This window comes from Macaca fascicularis, chromosome 4 (assembly GCF_037993035.2).
Source record: "Macaca fascicularis isolate 582-1 chromosome 4, T2T-MFA8v1.1".
Lineage (NCBI taxonomy): Eukaryota > Metazoa > Chordata > Mammalia > Primates > Cercopithecidae > Macaca > Macaca fascicularis.
The window spans coordinates 36420953-36441875 of record NC_088378.1 but is presented as its reverse complement, the minus strand read 5'-3'; the positions used below and the strand labels follow the sequence as shown (position 1 = coordinate 36441875).

At 36.4% G+C, this 20923-nt stretch overlaps 1 protein-coding gene across 1 annotated transcript in view; it reads left to right on the top strand.

The window, feature by feature from the left end:
- The window catches only part of STX7 (syntaxin 7), a 56271-nt gene that overhangs the window by 29730 nt on the left and 5618 nt on the right, over positions 1–20923 (top strand). The window contains exons 3-9 of the mRNA XM_045391514.3: positions 8866–8935; positions 12154–12247; positions 12927–13064; positions 13911–13963; positions 14471–14567; positions 16036–16108; positions 20415–20497. Coding sequence (XP_045247449.1) covers positions 8866–8935; positions 12154–12247; positions 12927–13064; positions 13911–13963; positions 14471–14567; positions 16036–16108; positions 20415–20497 — 608 coding nt within the window. The remainder of the gene's footprint in view (positions 1–8865; positions 8936–12153; positions 12248–12926; positions 13065–13910; positions 13964–14470; positions 14568–16035; positions 16109–20414; positions 20498–20923) is intronic.

Sequence of the window (20923 nt, the reverse complement as noted above, 5' to 3'; positions counted from 1 at the left end):
CTCTGACAGGTGGTAACATTATGTATTAATAGCCTCTGATACCAAATTCAGCCTACAATTTTATGACAAACTATTCTTTACTGTAAAGCTTTTTTTCTTAAATAGTCCACTAGATGGCAGCAGATCCATGTGGAATAGAATGGGTCTTCATTGCTGTAGATGAAGAGCCAGAAATGGGACACTGTTTTGTTTTTGATGACCCAGTAGTGCCTCATTTTCGGATGTGTAGGAAATGGTATTCTTTTTCTGTTATGAAAAAGTGTAACATACTCTTTGAAGTCACGTCTGTGGAAGTGAGTAGTGGTACAGATAGTTCAAAATTGTAGATAATGCAAAAATAATTTTTTCTTTGTATTCTCATAGAGACACATGTTGATTTAATCCTATCTGTATGCATTAGATGAACTTTTCTTCAAGAAACTGTTTATGCTTAAATAATTCTTTTTATGGTTGGAAAAACTGCAGCTTGTTTCATGAGTTTTTTTCTTTAATTGGACCTAGGCCGATCAAAATAGAAGATGACTGTCCTATAAATTCATAGCACCTAAGGCTAGATAATGAAGTGAAATCCTACAGACTGGACTTGGGAGAAAATAGGAGGATTATTTATTTTTCCAGATCACCATACTGCTTGTCATCTGACTAGAAACCTCTTATCTCCCTTTCTCTAAGCTTATTTTTCTCAAGCATTTTTGAATATGGTCAATTGGGGCGTGGCAGAAGATCCTGTGAACCCACATATCCTACTATCCATGCCTTCTAGAAGAGGAAGAACTTAGGAGATAGCCAAAAACCAGAGAGTCATAAAATAATAGAGTGCTAACAATATTTTTGCAGCAAATATGCTATAAAAATGCTTATCCAAAGCAATGAAAACGTATTTTGTTTCTAAATTAGTATAAGAGCAACAGATGAAAATGAAGTACTCAAGCCAACACCTATGATGGGTGAATAACATATTCTGAGAATTAAAGAAATTCAACTCAGTGTACATGCATGCATGTTCAATGGAAATTTTGTAACATTGTTAAATATTTTACTAGATAGACTTAACAATATAGTGACTACAGCAGATCCTCCATTTCCGTGGGTTCTGCATGGATTCAACCAACCATGGAACAAAAATATTCAGAAAAATTTAAAAAATAAAAAATACAAATAAAACCCAGCACACTATAACAATTTACATATCATTTATTTTATATTAGGTATTGTAAGTAATGTAGAGATGATATTCAGGAGGATGCGCATAGGTTATATGCAAATACTCTGCCATTTTGTATTAGAAACTTGAGCATCTGTGGATTTTGTTATCTGTAGGAGGTGGATGGAGGGAGGCATGGAACCAATCCTCTAGGGATAGTGAAGGATGACAGTACATTCAAATAACATGCCAAGTTGAGTTTTTAAATACAAGGTTTTAGTAATTTTTAATAATTGAGGACAAGGACCGGCCAACTTTCCCTGTAAAGGGCGGACACTTTTAGACTTTCTTGCATTTTCTTTTTTTTTTTGTTAACCCTTTCAAACTGTAGCAACAGTTCTTAGCTTGGAAGTCTATACGAAACTAGGTTTCAGGCTCTACGGGCCATAATTTGTTGACCCTGGTGTAGGAGGGTAATGCTAGTTGTATATAAAATGAAGTCTCTGGAATCTTGGCAGTTCATAAAACCCGGAGAAAGAGCAGGCATTTCTTTCTTGATCACTTTCAGCTGGAAGAAGGACCCTTGTGATCCACTGCCGGACCTAAACTTACTTTGAGCGCTGCTGGAAACCTCTAAACATCTCAGTTCAACTCCTTCAGTTTACTTTTTCAATCTAGACACACTTATTTTTTCTTTGTTTGCTTTGTCAACTGTCACACACCTGGATTATGAAATAATGTGTTTTAACGTCTTTTACTTTCAGTTCTTTTAATACACTGAAAAAAGTTTTTTGAAAACCAAGAAATCTACATTCTAACCCTAGCTCTTCTAATAAATAGCTATAGTTGTTGGAACAAGTTAGTTATTCTGTCTGGTTCTCAGCTTCTTTGTTTATAAAATAGGATTGAACTAATACCATATAATATTTCTTCCAAATTTGATTTAGTAGTTTCAGATTTATGTTTCTGTAATCCCTTTATCACCTGATCAGATGATGCCTTTAATTGATCCTCAAGTGTAGACCTGCTCAATTTAAAGGAACACAACAAATTAATGTTGATGTTCAACAGCCCTCCCATTGTGCCTGGTACATAGTAGATGCCCAGTAAATGTGTGTCGAATGAATCAATGAGTGAATAATAAATGGGCATAACTACCTTTCTTAACTCTCCATTTATTTATGCTTTATGTTTTAGAAATACATATTATTATATAAGTTTTGGTCTTTCCAGTATTCTTTTTATGGTTCACTCATAAAACTATTCATTGAGGGTCAACAATATGATAAATTCTGGAAATACCAAAATGAATAAAACTTAGTCTTTGCCTTTAAGAAGTTTGCCTTCTAGTTAGGGTGACTAATAGGTATTCTGATCATTTCAGTGTATGTCTGAGTATGACATTAGAGGTTTGAATCTCCAAACTGAAATGTCCTGTTTCTTACCCTTCAAACCATTACAAATGCCACCTTCATTACAGCTTTTTGGATTGTTCTCCAATAGAACACATATATTATAATATAGGTCATTGTTTGAAACATTGTTATAGCATTTGTTGCTGCTGCTCCCTCTGAGTTTATATGGTGTTTGTACTTTCTTTTTGTCCTTTTCTAGATTGTATGCTGCATAAGTGTAGGGGGACTTGTCTTCCATTTCTATTCATGAGAGGCAACTCGCTCTCATTAGTTAAATGCATTCTATTAGGCAATAACATAATGGTTGTTTTCTAAGAGGCTTCATTTTATGAGACATTGTATTATCTTAAAAAATTGTTTCAGAGTGACAAGGAGGTTGTTAGCGAGATCATTTGATTTTTAAGAAATTTCAGTATCTATAAAACCTAAATCTACAAAGCCAAAAGCACAGAGTAAATGTAGCTTTTGATTGTAACTAGATTGTTAGTAATAGTGACTAATACTTTCATTATTAATCACTTGAATTATAATGAAGGTAAGCAATGTTCAAAGAATCTTAAAACAGTTTTGTTGCTTTGACCATCAGTTTTTTTCCCCCTCCAAAGACTGGCTCTGTGATGCTGCTTCTCAGTGGTCATAATATTATAACCGAAAAGATCCCAGTGTAATAGTAGCTTTGGGTATTAGGTGACCCAAAATAAATTTCACTGTAATTTATCCCTTTTGTTTTCTACAGTGAATACACTTCCTTTTTTTGTACCTAAGCTTAAAAACAAAAGCTCCTGCCTGACATACTGCTGCTATCCCTCATACAACGAGAACTCCTTTCCCATTTCCACAGAAAGGATAAAACAGGTCTATTCAGTTCCTGTAGCCAATGCCAAATCTAGGGGGTGATTTCCTGTGCGCTCCTCTCTTTCAGCAAAACTGAGCAGCAGTATCCCTTAGCCTGTGGAACAGTGTCTCTGTAACCACAAACAGTACGTTCTATATATAACAGTGGAGGAAATAGATAGGGAAGGAGACAGACAGTTAATATATCTAAATATATACATTGCAGAACAAGAGAAAGAATATTGGCAGGTCCTCAGTTGCCACTCTACAGCTGATCACAGGCTGCAGTTTGTATTACTATTTTCCTGTTATAATAACCATTCCACGTTCCTCTTGCTTTCTTTCAGTATCTCAGCTGTTTGGGATAACCCAGATTTTCATCCCTGGGTCCTTGTTGCTCCTGCTCACAGGCTATGCGGTACTCACTTTTATGATTGTAGATGGCATTATTATCAGGTCCCCTCCAGTTCATCTCCCTTTTACTTGGGTATGAGCATACCCAACTTCTGCTTAATAATTACCTCAATCAACATACTACCTTGTCCCTAAATGACCAGTTGTAGTCTTGAAAACGTGATTGTTTTCCTCACTTGGATATTGTCTCTAAATCATCTTGAGAGATGGAAAAAATTGTACAAATGGATAATTAGATGTAATTGTGAAATACTGCACTTTGTCCCCTTACTTCCCAAATCCAAGTTTCTTTCTGGCTGTAGGTGAAACAGCACCCTGGAGTGCTGGTTCTTTGAGACCATAAAGATCCTATAGGACAGCACTTCAGTTTCCCAAGATGCTTGTCTCCCAGGTGGTGCCAGGATTGAGTCTCAGTAGGCCATAAACATTCTAGAAGTCCAGCAGCTTCTAGATAACAGAATGCATGGCAGAGCAGTGAATCCCATTGTCCTTGATTTTTTTTTCTCTGTAATTTCTTGATCAGAAGCATCAGTGTGTGGAACACCTTGATTGTGACTAATAGGTGGACTAGGAGTCTGGTAGAAGCATGGGGTGGGGTGAGTGGGGACGGGCGGCAAGGGGCGCAGTGGGTGCTTAGAGGATGCATAACAGAACCCAGAGTAGTACCATTGAAGTGAATATAAAATTCTGCCTCCTCCAAGACGGAAGGAGCACAGTTATCTTGTCACCAGCTAGCTGGGTAAACCCTCAACAACGTCACATCACTAGTTTGCTTTTTATTTTTAAATTAGCGCATTATTCAAAGTGTTTGTAAAGGTAATTAGCCATAGGAAATAAAATCGGTAAAATCATCTCTGTAGGGCATATGGATATGCATCTGGGAAGACCAAAGGATGAATGAAAACATTAATACAAAAAATCAAAAATAATTTACTAGGGTATAACATGAGATTGCTATTGTTGCAAATTGGTATATGGCAATGCCCATGGTCACGTCCACCTGAGTAAGGGGAAATCCGTATTGGTGAACCTCCCTCTGGCTTTTGTTCTGACAACCATTTATTGCTAGTTTATTATTTCACTGAACAAGTGCTTCAGGAGTTGGGGTGAGGGATAGGCTGACTGACATACGTAGAACAAAATGTAGAAAGGCTGTACCAACAAGAGAACACCCAATTCATGGTGAACAGCTTGGCTCGCTTGGTTACCTTGTACCGTTGTGTACTCTATCCAGGGCTCAGTAGCAAGGCCAGAATGAGTCCTCGAAAGGATGGTTTTGCTCCAATATTCTAAGGGACCCCTATGTTTTTCCTATTGGGATTTGCTACTAGTTTCCTTCAGTGCCCTGAAATTACACAGGCTTGGTGTACCATTGGATTAGCTGAGTCATTAAAGCCAAGTTGTAGATCTGCTTATACCACCACTTGAACTCTCTGGATGGCCTTTTCTTTTTGGGAGTTGAAGCTGAAGCTGGTAACCTTTGGGTCATTCAGTAAAGGGTGGAAGCAGCATTAAAAAGTCTGTTTCTCATTTGTACTTGAGTCTACAAAGAAAAGCACTTTGCAGAAGTATGTCAGTTATCTACAGATTAATTCACGAAGATTTTTCACTGAGGAAACACTGCCCTGTATTTTCATGGCTTTATTTTCTACCTGCTGGCTTACTTATGCTTTGCAGACATCTAAGAGTACATGTTGCTTCCTGCTTTTCTGGTCCTAAAAGCAGATGTAACAAGTCTATTGGACTAATGTAGTGTCCTGTAGGAGGAGATGATCCATATCCTTGACAACAAAATTGTAGTACAGAGATTGACAGTGTACATAACCATGAGATAAACCTGTGAAGGCTTGCTGATGTCCCATCCCATTGATAGCAAATCCTTCCTCATGTTCTCTTTTAGAATAGAGCAAAAAGTGTTTGCCGTATCAGCAGGTATATACAAGTAGCTAGAGATTGTGATGCTCTGTTGTAGTACATCCATCACATTTTGAGGAACATTGCAGTTGGAGTCACCACCTGAATAGCTTTTGCTAGTTGTCATGAGCATTAGCCTTCTGCATCCTCCAGATAGACCAGTTAAATGGGAATGAGAGGCATGTCCACTCCCTGCTCTTTCTGTCCTTTGTGGTGGCATTTCTGAGTAATTCCCAGGGAACAGATAATGCCCTTGGTTTTATTGTTTCATTAGAGTGGGTCCCCAAGGAGTTCCAGTGATTTCTTTCTTCCATAAGAACCCTTACTTAGGGAGTATGAGTGAGAACTGGGGGTTGCTGAGTATATCTGTTATCTGTTCAGAAACCGGAAATTACCACATGGTGGAACTAGGCACCCACTGGGCCTGTCAGAATCTATTTCTACTCAATTCTTTCATTGGCTGAGTAATTTTATATAGCATTCATGTAGTGTACTTGTTTGTACTTTGCAAGATTGATATGCATTTCAGTCCTTTTTGTGCTATTCGGTTTATTCATGAATATTAAAGTTCCTATTCTTGGCCCATTTTTCTTTTTTTTTTTTTTTGTTATGCTTTAAGTTCTGGGATACATGTGCAGAATGTGCAGGTTTGTTACATAGGTATACACGTGTCTTGGCCCATTTTTCTACTGGATTGTCTGGCATTTTCTAAATTATTTCTAGTTATTGACTATTGCTCCTTCTTTCTTATATATTATGTAGTCTATACCTTTTGTTTTTAAGGCTTTTGATTGAAATTATATCCTCAACTGCTTTTCATAATTTTTACCAATCAGAAATGTGGAAGTTTAATTATCAGTGAAGTTGAAATTTTGTTATATATACATTTGGCTTTTGTAAATTGCAAGATTATAACCTTTGTCCATTTTTTATTGGGCTGTTTTTCTGTTACTAAAAATAACTACCACTGTAGTTTAACCTTTTTCCTCTTCATATCCTGCAGTTACTGTCTCCCATGTGTATACAAACACACACTTACATAAGTACTTGTGATATATGTACACATTTTTTATATAACATTTAACAAAGTTCTTTTATGTAGTCAAATTTGTCAATATTTTCCTCTGTGGGTTTTAGTTTTGTATCATCCTTAGCTAATATTTTATATCTCTTACTCCAAGATCATATATAAGATCATATGATAAAAACATTAATATTTCTTATAGCAGTTTAATATTTTCAATTTTACTATTTAAATTAATGGTTTATTAAAAATATATTTTGCTATGCTGGGAGGTAGGGTTCTTTCTCCCCCGCCCAAATGGTTAGTCAGTTTTCCTGGTGTCATTTATTAAATAATTTATTTTTTCTCACTTGCTATGGTTTTTTCCTAAAGAACAATAACCCTTTAGAGTTGAGATAAACACCTGCCAGTAGTCTATCGATGCCCATACTACAGTTTGTATTATCAATACACTTAAGAAAATAAAGCCCCTATAAGGCAGTTCAAGAAAATCTGTTGAGGTTGAGAGGGAATATATAGCTAATCACAAGCAGCCATAAGTTAAACACAGCAAACAAAATTTGTTCATCTTATGAAAGGAAAAATCAACTCCCAAAAAGCAAAAATAAATTCCTGTTAAATTAACCAAATGCTAACAGTTACTATATGCTTTGATTCCTCTCTAGTCTTTCTGTTTTTCAGCTTTGACTTAAAAGCAGTGTTTATTACTTCATTCCCAGTGACCAAAACTTATCCTGCATTTTGTAATACTTTATCGTTCCCTTGAGCGTGTAAATAATGAATATTTTTAAAGCATTTAAGCTATATAAGTAAACCACTCATTTAAATAAAAAGAGTGGGAGGGGGTTAGATTGTTAAGAGTTCTTTGGATTTTCAGATTATTTCCACTTGACGTTTTATTTATGTACCATGACATTTTATTTATGTCCCCACACACATAAAACTATATAGATCCTCCCCTTTTGTGTAGAGCCTTTAAAAAAAAAATTGCAATAGTCGTAGACTTCCGGATTGTGAGTTTAACATGACTTTTAAGCCCTGCACTTCTTATTGAAAAATTTTTAAGTATTCTAAACCTCACAAAATATATATAAAAGTGTAGTACAATGAACCTTTCATCCGGATTCACCAGTTGTGGGCAGTTTTCAACTTCTGTTTAATGTGTTTTTTACTTTCTGTATTCAAATTTCTCCAATTGTCCCTACGATTTTTTTTATAGTACTTGCTTTTTCCTGATTCGGAATCCAGTCAAAACTCATACAGTGTCTTTCGGGTATTTTAATTCTTTAATTTAGAAAGCATCCCTGTCTTGGTCAACTTTTTTCTTCCCTTTTTTGACATTGACTTCTTCAAATGCTCAGGCATATTATCTTGTAGATTGTCCCACAATCTAAACTGGTCTAATTTCTTTTTGTGATTAGATTCATGTTAAATATTTTGGCAAGAAAAATCCATAGATCATATTGTGACTTTCTCACTGCAGCATGTCACAAGGTTCATAATGTCAGTTTTTTCCATTCTCACTGCTAAATTTGGTCATTTGTTTTCAGACAACAGATTTATATATGATAAAGTTATGTCTTTTATAATTAATGTCATCTGTGTGGTGGTAATTTAAGTTGTGTGAATGTCCTGTGATTTTAGCATTTTTTGATGATCTTGCTAAAATCAGTTATTACATGGATAATTGAAAAATGATTTTTTCTAATTCTATTATTCCTTTCTCATTTATTAACTATAACTTATTTACATTATATTCTAATGAAATGTGTAATCATTACTTATTTTCCTCACAATTTTTATGCTAGTAGCATTGAAGTCTGTGTGCCATTGTATTTAATATCCTAATGGGATAAGGAAGAAGATGGTATTTTGGGGTCATAAGTGCATTTTCACAAGTTAACGTTCCCACACAATTTCCTCTTGAAAATTAATTCATTTTTGTTACTAATTAGATTTAAGTAAACCGTTTATTCTTTTTCCCAGTTAATATTTTCTATTTTCATCTTTGTTTTTCTGTCTGTTTTCAACTGCCCAATTGCTTGTACATATTTTTAACTCATTGTTTCTGTTGCCTTAACTTTTGTGACAATTAATACATGAATTTTCTATTATAATAGCTGTAGAAATACAAAGAACTCTGAATCAACTTGGAACACCTCAAGATTCACCCGAATTGAGGCAACAGCTGTAAGTAGTTAAACAAATAAAAGAGAAAGGAAAAACTCTATTGCTATTATTCTGTTGCTTTTACAATATGTAGTGTTATGTTTATTGGAGGAAAAAAATGGAAAAACAATGGAGTTTTTCTCCTACCTTATCCATACATTTGTTCCGAGCTTTTGTGTAGATTTTTCCCTGTCTGGAGTAGGAAGGTGTTTTTATTTTAAAAATCTGGCAGGCCGAGGCAGGCGGATCATTAAGTTCAGGAGTTTGAGAACAGCCTGGCCAATATGGTGCAACCCCATCTCTACTAAAAATACAAAAATTAGCCAGGCATGGTGTCAGGCTTCTGTAGTCCCAGCTACTCAGGAGGCTGAGGCAGGAGAATCTCTTGAACCCAGGAGGTGGAGTTTGCAGTGAGCCAAGATCACACCACTGCACTGCAGCCTGGGCAACTGAGCAAGACTCTGTCTCAAAAAAAAAAAGAAAAGAAAAGAAAATTCTTTGATAGGCTTACCCTATCAAAGCAGAATTTCTTTAGTTGCATTTCTTATAGTTTTTAGGTAGGTTGTTTTTGACAGCTGTTGAAAAATTATACTCTAGTATCTCAATTTATGTGATTTACTTTCCATAGCTAACAATCCCTGCAGTCACCAGAGTTTTATTTGGTTTAGATCCAATACATATCCAGCTACGTGAGCTGTTTCCCCACAAGTTTATACCTACATCCTTGAATTTCAGAGAGCATTAGCTTCCCTTTAAAAAAAAAGTTATAATGAATTATGTAGTACATATTCCAGTAAATTAATATGCTGTTAGAAGACCAGCAGTCATAGCAATAATATCTTGTCTGTGGTATGTTATGGATTTTACAGAGTATTTTTACATATTTTCTCATTTAAACCTTACAGAATTGGAGTAAGAGAAATAGACCAAAAGAACTGTTTCCATTTTGTTCATGTCTCTTATGGGTTTAATGAGTTGCCCAATGTCATTTAAAACTTAAGTCTTAAATTTTATTTCAGTACTGTTACAGCTGTAAATTTCAAGTCACATATATCTAGTAAGCAATACTTCTAAACAACATTAAGTGTAGAGGGAAAATTGCAAAGAGAATGATATTAAAAGATAGGTAATAGGAATTCATATTTTTAGGAAGTACAATTTGAAGAACTTACAATTATCTCTAATTTATATTTTATTTTTCCACAGTGGGTAAGTGTCAGAATGGTAAAAATGCTCCCAGCCACAATTCATCAAACTAAATTAAAATGGAATAGAAGTACATAATTCATAATAGTTCTAATATTTTGATAGAGTTAATAGTGAAGATTCTGAATATATATCCATAGTCACTCAGAATTTTTTTTTTTTTTTTTTTTTTTGAGGCAGGATCTCATGCTGTCACCCAGGCTGGAGTACAGTGACTTGATCACAGTTCACTGCAGCCTGGACCTCCCAGGCTCAATCGATTCTCCCACCTCAGCCTCCTGTGTTGCTGGGAATACAGGCATGTCCACCATGCCTGGCTAATTTTTGTATTTTTTGTGGAGATGGTGTTTTGCCATGTTGCCTGGACTGGTCTTCAATTCTGGACTCAGACAGTCCCCCCACCTCAACCTCCCAGAGTGCTGTGATTACAGACATGAGCCACCATGTCCGGCCTAAGGTCTTCTTTTTAAAACTTTGACTATATTATGATTTCCAAAGATTTACAAAAATGCATTAAAGATAGGGTATTTGGTAAATAGAGATAGAAATAGATTTTAATTACCCTTTGTCAGCCAAATACAGATCCCTATTCTTAAGCATATTCTTATACAATATCTCGTTATTTTAAAGGACCCTAAGTGTGACCAGACCATATTTAAAATGAGATGAAATATATGAGAGGTACTGATGTTGTAATTTGTAAAACATCACAATATGAGCTTTTTCTTTAGTGTCATGTTTTCAAATTGGAAATCTTTTCCATTTATAAGCTAGCTAGATAAAATATGGATATGTAGTCAGCACTCTGTATCCATAGATTGTATGTCTCCAGATTCAACCAACTGCAGGTCAAAAATATTCAAGAAAAAATAACAATACAATGATAAAAAAACAAAAACTGAACTATAAAATATGGCAACTATTACATAGCATTTACATTATTGTATTGGGTATTACAAATAATCTAGAGATGATTTAAAGATATGGGAAGATATGCATAGATTATATGCAAATGCTATACCTTTTTATATCAGGGACTTGAGCATCAACGGATTTAGGTATCCACAGGGGTCCTGGAAGCAATCCCCTGCAGATACTGAGGGATAACTATAATTTACTTCTTTTATTTATTGTGTTCCTTCCCTTTACAAGGAAATGCTATTTTTCCAGCGCAAACTTAAATAATAGTAAATTTGTACCAATATTGTCTCTTTCCTTTTTATTTTTATTTTTATTTTTTGAGACAAGAGTTTTCCTCTGTTGCTCAGGCTGAAGTGCAGTGGTGCAATCTCAGCTCACTGCAACCTCCACCTCTCATGTTCAAGTGATTCTCCTGCCTCAGCCTCCCAAGTAGCTGGGATTATAGGCATGCACCACTGCACCTGGCTAATTTTTTTAATTTTTGGTAGAGATGGGGTTTCGCCATGTTGGCCAAGTTGGTCTCAAATTCCTGGCCTCAAGTGATCCTCCTGCCTCAGCCTCTCAAAGTATTGGGATGACAAGTGTGAGCCAGTGTGCCTGCCGCCACCTTTTTTTTTCTTTTTTTAAGTATCTATAGCATATAGAGAATAGCATCTATTCACATAGAGAAATAAGAGAGGCCAGTTATAACTAGATCTGGGAACTGGGCAAAGTCTAAGGCAACAAATGTTTTCTTGCTCACCTGACCTTCCAGGTGTGAGATGCAGATTAAGGGCTGCCACATCCCCAGTATCTCAAACAAAGGATCAGACATCCAACAGTCTCTCCTTCAAGTTCCCTCTGATTTGAGTCATCTGTGTTTCTAAATGGTCATTGATACTGGTTTCTCTAAGCTCACCTACCCTGTGTCAGTGAAGAACCTGACATGTAATATTTGCTCAATATTTATCAAAGAATAGGATATGAAATTTTTTTGATAGAGAAAGTTGAGAGCCAGTTTATGAAAAGGCAATTTTTGTACAACTCTTTGTCAGTGTTGATTCAAATGACAGAGTTGTAGCTTAAAGAAGTGTATTAGTCCTTTGGTTGTAATGCGTGCTTTCTCACTTTAGGCAACAGAAGCAGCAGTATACTAACCAGCTTGCCAAAGAAACAGATAAGTACATTAAAGAGTTTGGATCTCTGCCCACCACCCCCAGTGAACAGGTATCAAGCTTTAAGACACATTGTTGATGCATTGAATGTGAAAAAAACCAAATACGTTGTAGGATCTTTGAACTGTTACGCTAGAAAGGAAATTATGCTAGAAAGGAAATCAAAAATAATTCTGTTTGAGATTAGTTCATAGAACACAAAACTATATTTAATTGCTCAGGTAGTATCCTGTGGTTCAATAAAGCAAAAATTATTTCCATGCATTTGCCCTGACCCATAATTAAGTAAGTTCTCAGAAAATGCTTCCTGAGTAATTATTTCCTGGCCTTCCGGGGCTGAGTGCGTGGAACATGCAGGCTCATTCAAGATGTGAGGTGTCCTGGGGGCATATATTTATTTCCCTGCTTATTTAATGGAAGTTATTACTTAGCTAAAAGTATAAGGCTTTATTTGCCTGAAAAGGAATTACTTTAAAATAGCCTCAAAATAATGAGCTAGTTTTTAGCAGCATGAAAACTTGAGGTGAGAAATCCAGCATAATGGGTCTTTTGCCTCCAGTTAAATATGCTCGGTATTTGACATACTGTCAGAATGTTGTTGAGAGTTAATCCGTAAGGCCCTGTAATTGGGGAGCAAGTGAAAACTTCAGGATTAAATAAAGAACCAAGTACTGCAAACTGTTTTACTTCACAGCTAGATTCTAGTTGGCTTTTTCTTCTCTTTCCTCTAGCGTCAAAGGAAAATACAGAAGGATCGCTTAGTGGCAGAGTTCACAGCATCACTGACAAACTTCCAGAAGGTTCAGAGGCAAGCGGCTGAGCGAGAGAAAGAGTTTGTTGCTCGAGTAAGAGCCAGTTCCAGAGTGTCTGTGAGTATTTTAAAAGACATTCTAGAAACGACCCTTACTTCCTAAGGGTCCTATCAAAGTCTATAGTAGCATAATTTTTTAAGTCATAAAGATCTGTGACTAACTTGGAAATCAGCACTTGAATATTCATTTTTATGCTTTTCTGCTCCATTTTTGGAGAAGATGATAATTATGTATTACTGTGGTTTTTTTTCTGTGTCATTGTACAGAAGATTACAGACTATATAAAAATATAGAGACGTATTTTGTCAAAAAAGATGAGGGATCAAACCCTGAGTAGTATTCTCACATCGTCTTGGTACGGAGGCTTTCTGCTTGTGGACACACTAGTATAGAAAGCACTTTCCTCCTGGATTACACCAAGATGACGGAGATGAATGGCGCAACTATGTTGTCTGAATATTGAAAATGAACATGAGCCTGGAGAAAATAAATGAAAGGAAGCTTTACAATAGAATTTTGAATTAATTTAATTTTAAATTCCCTTACAAACTATCACGAGTTTTCTTATTCATTAACATATGAATTCCAAGACTACATTAAGCTTTAACTAAATAATACTTATTTGACCCTTGAGAATGTTTAGTGTTTGTCTACTTAGAATATAAAATTACTTATAATTATGTTATTACTTGAAGCAGTTGACCTGAAAAATTAGAACAAGAACTTCTTTCTCTCTCTCTCTACACACACCACACACACACACACACACACACACACACACACACACACACAGAGACATGTACATAAATCGTTTAGATTATTAGGGAAAATATGAGTGTTTATTTTTTCTCATTTTTGCTTTCTTTGCCACTTCTCATTCCATCCTGTTACTAAATCATTCAGGGCGGTTTTCCTGAGGACAGCTCAAAAGAAAGGAATCTTGTATCCTGGGAAAGGTAAGAAATACAAAACATTTTTCAGATCAAAAGGTAATTTTTCAAAGTTTATACATTAAGGCCCCTGGAACAGAATTAAAGCTTTCAATATAAGTTGTTTATATGTTGAAAACAGAGTAAATTTGAAAAAAAATTTAATTATAAAGTATTTATCATAAAATATATAAAATTTTCCAAATAAATGTTTATGGACTTAATTAATAATATAGACTTTCCCTTATATGAGGTTTAAATCAACTAAGAAGAAATACCCAGTTGACAAATATAGCTTCCAATAATTAAGTAATAACTCTAAACTCACGTTAGATAAAATGATATAAGTGAAATGAAAAATGAATAAAATTTTATTCATATATCTGTTATAGTCTTAGAATTTTTTAAGTGAGTAGTTCTGCGACTTTGAAGAGTAAAACGTCCTATTTAATGAATATATCTTAAATAGGAAATGAATCTCATTGTTTTGAATACCAATCTTTGTTTTTTTCCACATTCATTTTTTTCTGTTAGCCAAACTCAACCTCAAGTGCAGGTGCAGGATGAAGAAATTACAGAGGATGACCTCCGCCTTATTCATGAGAGAGAATCTTCTATCAGGCAACTTGAAGTAAGGCTTACATTGTAGACTTGGGCTGCTACCCTGTTCTTAGTGAGTTTGTTCTCAAAATGCTTAGGTAATGCTGGCAGAGCGTACGAGAAAGAAATTTTATTTTTTTCTTTTTGAGACAGTCTCCCTCTGTCGCCCAGACTGGAGTGCAATGGCATGATCTCGGCTCATTGCAATCTCCATCTCCCAGATTCAAGCGATTCTCATGCCTCAGCTTCCTGAGTAGCTGGGATTACAGGCATGTGCCACCCCAACCGGCCAATTTTTTGTACTTTTAGCAGAGACAGGGTTTCACCATGTTGTCCAGGCTGGTCTCAAACTCCTGGTCTCAAGTAATCTGCCTGCCTTGGCCTCCTAAAGTACTAGGATTATAGGTGTGAGCCACCATGTCTGGCCCAGAGAAAGAAAATTAATGTATCAGTTTGGTAGCATTTGTAATGTATAAATTAGAATAATTCCTTTTTGAAAAAAATAATATTGTCCTTACTGTTTGTGCTAGGATGAGGGAACATACTCCCTCCTACTGCAGCTTTTAAAAAATTATGATTCTATTAAGCCATCTATGGACTACCTTAGTATTGAGAAAATACCAGTGTAGAGATAAATGTCTGTCCGAGAGTCTGGATGTCTTCCCAGGATACATGATACACATCATACGTGCATGAGTAAGACCTTTTATAAAGCCTTCAAAGAATTTTATTTCTCTTCACTATGTTTAGACATCAAAGAGATCTAAAAGATTTATTAAGTCATAGCTCTTATGGAGCCTATTTAGTTCCTAGAAAGAAGGCTAATAATAGCTAATAATGGCTACAATTTATTGAAGACCTTACATGTGCCAGGCACTGTGGGATGAATTCTTTATGTTAATTATCTCATTTAATCCTTATAAAAACTTTATGAAGTAGTTAATTGTGTCATTGAAGAAAAGTAAATTTATATTTTCTTTATTCACTAAATTTATAACTTTTTTATTCAGTAGTGACATTTCACTAACCTGTTGCATGTTCAAATTATTAATGTGAGACTTTAAATTTACATCTAGTGTTTTCTTATTTTAAATTGTCAAATTGATATGTAAATTTTTACTAGAAATACGTGCCAAGAATATGTTATACCCTTGTAAGTAGATACTGCTTGTGGTAACAAAACTATCAGATTGTATAAAATGAACTCAGCAATCCATGGCACTTCTCTATTATAGATCCTTTATTTCCATCCTGCCTCACTCACTTGGTATTTTTAATGCCACAAACTTATTTTAGAGAGCTGGTGGCTGTTGCTCAAATTCTTCTTAATTATTGTCAAGTATTTTCCTGATATTTCCAAAGTTTATGTATTATATTTATGTATTATAGATGCATGCTCAACCATGTGTGAGTAGTGGTTTGGATTTTTAAAATTTTTCCTCTTTTGTGGAATGGGGACTGAATTTCTGATTCTAATAATATATGCCTTCTTCTCTTAGGCTGATATTATGGATATTAATGAAATATTTAAAGATTTGGGAATGATGATTCATGAACAAGGAGATGTAATAGGTAAGACCTGCTGACTTAGATTTTGGAGGTGAGAGCAAGGTACATGCAGTTTGCCTGCTGTAACTTTCTCACACAAGGGTAACCACTTTCCATCCCTTTTTTGGTTTCCCTGGAACCAAAAGCATGTCTATAAAACACAGTAAGCATCACCCTTGGCATTATCTAAAACAGATCTCATTTTTGACTCCTGCTGGTTGAAATAACCAGCTTGATTTATTTCAGAAGCCCAAATTTAATCAGGGCTTACTGCTGCCAAGACCATGGAAGGCACCATGAAACATTATTCCAGCTTATTTCCAGGGCCTCCGATTTTAGTCTTACTCCAATTTAATTGTCATCGTGCTAAGCACTTTTGGGGAAACTTGTGGTATATGTAACTGTGCATGACATCTTGTCTTTTAGGTATTAGGGAATAGGTAGCCATTTGCCTAGTCATTCATTTTAATAGCTTTTTGGTAGATGAATTTAGTAGTATTACATAGAATTTAGGAATTCTTTTTAGAAGTGATTTTTTTTAAGTTGCTAAGAATCCCTTAAATATTGAATGTAGTAGCATTTCAGTTAGGGGGTAGTTGTTAGCATTCATCAGGATCCTGACCATCTTGAAATCTGGAGCTTTCTATTGGTATGTCTAAAGATGCTTTTAGTTTATTTTCTGAATTTGGTCCAACTGAAATATTTGCATCTTTACTTCAGTGTAACTGTTTTTTGTCCATTCTTACCCTCCTCTGTATCCCCATTAGATCACAGGGTAAAATTTCAAAAACTAATTTATTCATCACCCAAAACACGTTGAGTGGCTACTATGTCCAGACATAAATCTAGGCATTGGGGATTCAGCTGAAATTAGATAACAGATGAAATACCCTATCTCAATTGGTCTTATAATGGGAGGAAAGATGATTTTTTAAAAAGGTGAGAAAAGCAAGTAAATAGTGCTAAGTGATGGAGAAAATAAGGCCAGGGTAGATGGGACTGCTAGGGGTGGAAATTGTTGCTGCTTGACACAGGGTAGTCAGATATGGCCTTACTGATAGGTGACATTTTAGTGAAGCCTTGGTATATGTAAGGGAGTAAGTAAGAGAAAGTGTTCCAGGCAGAGAGAACAGCAAGTACAAAGGCCTTGAGGCAGAAGTGTAGCTGACATTTTTAATGAGCAAGAAGGAGATGGAGATCATGTCCAAGGGCAGGGGATGACATCATTTAGGACCCTGAGCCGATGTAAAGACTTCAGGTTTTACAAATAAATGAGAAGCCAAGGAGGATTTGAGCAGAGGAGTGCTATAACCCTGCTTAGGTTTCAGAAGACTCACTTGGCTGCTGGAAAAAGGCCAAAAGCAAGGAGATCACCTAAAAAGCTATTGCAGTCATCCAGATGCACAATCTTGTTGGCTTGGATCAGGATGGAACTAGAGGGATGGTGAGAAATTAATGGATTTCAGATATTTTTTAAGTGGAGAGCCAAAAAGATTTACTGACTGCCTGGGTATGAGTGTGAAAGAAAGAGTTAATTTAAGGGTGATGCTAAGGTTTTAGCTTGGCCCACTATGATGGTGGAGTTACTGTTTTCTGAGATGAGGAAATCTGTAAATGGAACAGGCTTAGATGGGTATAAGTCAGTCATTTTTGAATATGTTAAGTTTGAAGTGCCCCTTTACACCCAGTGAAGGTTTTCTAGACATTATTAAAGTGAATATGGAGTTCAGGGGAGAAGCCTGGGCAGGGAGTCTAAATTTAGGAGTGATCTGTGTACACATAGTATTTAACACCACAAGATTGGGTTAGATAATCCAGGAATTAAGTCTGGATAGAGAATAGAAGGGGTCTGAGAACTTAGCCCTGGATCCTCTAAATGTTTAGAACAGTGTCTTCAAACTACGTGTATGCATTTATGTATTGTTTATGTTTGCTTTTGCACAGTGAAGGCATAGTTGAATACTTGTAACAGAGATCATACAACCCACAAAGCTTATTCATTCTCTGGCTCTTTGTAGACAAAGCTTCTTAACCTCTGATTTAGAGCCTAGACAATTGAAGGAGAACGAATAAAAAAGACTAAAGAATAGCCAGTGATGTGGAGGAAATCCAAATGAATGTATCATCCTAGAGGGGAAGGGAAAAGAAGTGCTTCAAGAACAGTGGCTGGTCAGCTGTTTCAAATGCTACTGTGTCAGGTCAAGTAAAATGAGGATTAAGATTTGACTACTGGATTTAACAATGTGTAGGGATAGGTGACCTCAGTAAGAGCTGCGTTGGTGAAATAGTGTAGGTGAAAGCATGATAAAAGTAGGCCCAAGAGAGAATGGGAGGAGAACAGTGGTGGATACCAAGTATAGATGACTCTTTCGAGGAGTAAAGAGGGAAAGTGAAACAGAGAATGCAGGCATAGCTGCAAAAATGGATGTGAAATAAACGAGAGGTTTTTGGTTTGCTTGTTTGTAAGGTAGGATTGATGGAGGTGATCTACCAGGGAAGAAATATTGATGATAAATAAGAGAGGGAGGGAGTTTGCTGGACTGAGGTTTTTGAGTTAAATGATGGGAAATGTGATAAAGTGCACAAGTGGAAAAGTTGGCTCTTGCTCGGGGTATGATATTCTTCTTGGCGACAAGAAAGTTGTCAGGGCACACAGATATTGCATGTAGATAGGGTTGTGAAAACGTGTGGAAATGTCTTCTGATGGTTCCTGTTGCCTCAGAGAACTAGAAATCAAAGTCATGGGCTGAGAATGATAATGCCGGAGGAGGCTTGAGAAGCTTGAGGAGAGAAGAGAAAGTATGACATAGTCTTTCAGGAATCAGGGAAATGAAGTAGACCTGCTGGGCAGTCATGACTTTAAAGTGAAACATGGTTAATCCCTTTTACATCCATTATCAGCTGCATGGGTACTGGTTGGGGTTTTGTCATATGACTAAAGTGGAGGGGCAAGGAGCTGGGGATGAGTGTAAGCTGAGGCTAAGTGATTGTCCAAGGACTGTAAGGCTAGGGTAAGGAGGGAAGTGAGGACATGCCATATGTGAGGGACAGTGAAAAAGTGGTAGGATCAATGAAAGTTGAAAATTGTTGGTGCCAGGGAATTAGAAGGAGTGAGCTCTAGAGATAGAAGGTGGTGATCAGAGAGTGAGACCCTTCAAATTGAGATTGTGGAACAGCTGCAGTTATTGGAATGTCAGGGTTTGGGATGTGACCATGGAAATGGGTGGGTGAGGAAAGGTGTTCGTCTTTGGAGAAAGTATGGTCAGTGAACTGAGGCCAGGGTGTTAGAAGGGTCAGCAGTTGGATCTTGAAGTCACCAGTATGTATAAGAGACGTATTTGAGAGAGCATCAGTGAGTCAGAGGCTAAAATATTCAAGGAATGAGAAGAAAAGGCCATGCAATTTATAGATGTCTGCAACAAGGAGGGTTGGCTGAGTTTGATAGCATGAGCTTTAAAGCTGAGAGTTGGTAGGGAGGAAGAGACGAGGGTCTCATGCTTCAAAATGACACCCGTTCCACCTCCAGGCCCCTGGAGGGTGGGAAGAAAAACTGCCACCAATTGAGAAGCCTGCATGGGCCCTTGGTGAGGGCTAGATTTTAGCACAGAAGTATGTTGATGACCACAGAGTAAATGGTTTTCAGCACTCTGTATTTACCCTAAATAAATATTGTCACATGCTTGCTACTGAGTCGGCCATTATAGAACACAAACTAGGTAGAGCGTAGGTATTATGCTCCAATAACTTAAAGTACACTCCATTTACAAAGACGTAGAGGGAAAAGAAATTGAGAAACATTAATGACTAACATAATGAGTGAGGGATCAAGTTGTAGCATTTGGGTTTTTCTGTTTGTTTCCCTCTGAGGAGATAATATTCTTTGAAATATCAAGGTACCAGTTTTTATCATGATGAACAAAATCTTCAGCAGTAGAAAGAAGAGAGTTGATCTCTTGTGCATTGGTCTTGACATAGAACAAGCTGTGAAGTTTGACACTGAGATATCCCTTGTGCTGACACTGATTTGATAATGTCAGGGTGACAATACTCTTCAGGGGTTGCCAGGTAGAGCCAGAGTTGCTCTGTAATGAAGATGATCAAAGTTCTGTTCTACAAATGCTTGTGTACTGTTTGGATCACCTGAAAAATAGTATAGGTGTATACTGTAATTTTTATAGCCATCTTAAAAAAAATTCAACTTTACGATATACTACGATTGACCTTTGAATAATGAGCATATTTAATCTTACCTTGAATGAAATCTAGTGATTTGTTACTACAGCATCAATACATGTTTAACACATTGGTGTGTGTGTATTTTATTTTACAGATAGCATAGAAGCCAACGTGGAAAATGCAGAGGTGCACGTTCAGCAAGCAAATCAGCAGCTGTCAAGGGCAGCAGATTATCAGGTAATTTAACTGTGATCGATTTTCTTATAACTTAGCCTTTTCATGTGTGTGTGTGTGTGTTTGTGTTGGGGAAGCAGGGAAAGATTAGGTTTAAAGTGGCTGAAGATGTTAAAAATTAAAATCCCATGGAAGAGAAGTCTGTTTAAATAATACCAGTCAGTTTAGAACTGGTTTTAGCCTTTGTTCTTCTCAGGGTTGAACCAGAATTGTTGGCCCACAGGGAGAGAAAGTTTAGTGTTTGGGCCGCAGAGACAATTCCAGGCTTTTCTGATGGCCGGGGATCTCTGATGTCGTTGTGACATTTCTACTCAGAAACCTCTTTGTAATAGGCCCCTCCTTCCATTTCTTGCTGCTCCCTTTTACTTTTTCTTTCTGTCAGTGACACTCTGGACTAAAGAGGTAAATTTCCTTGTCCTAGAGAGATTG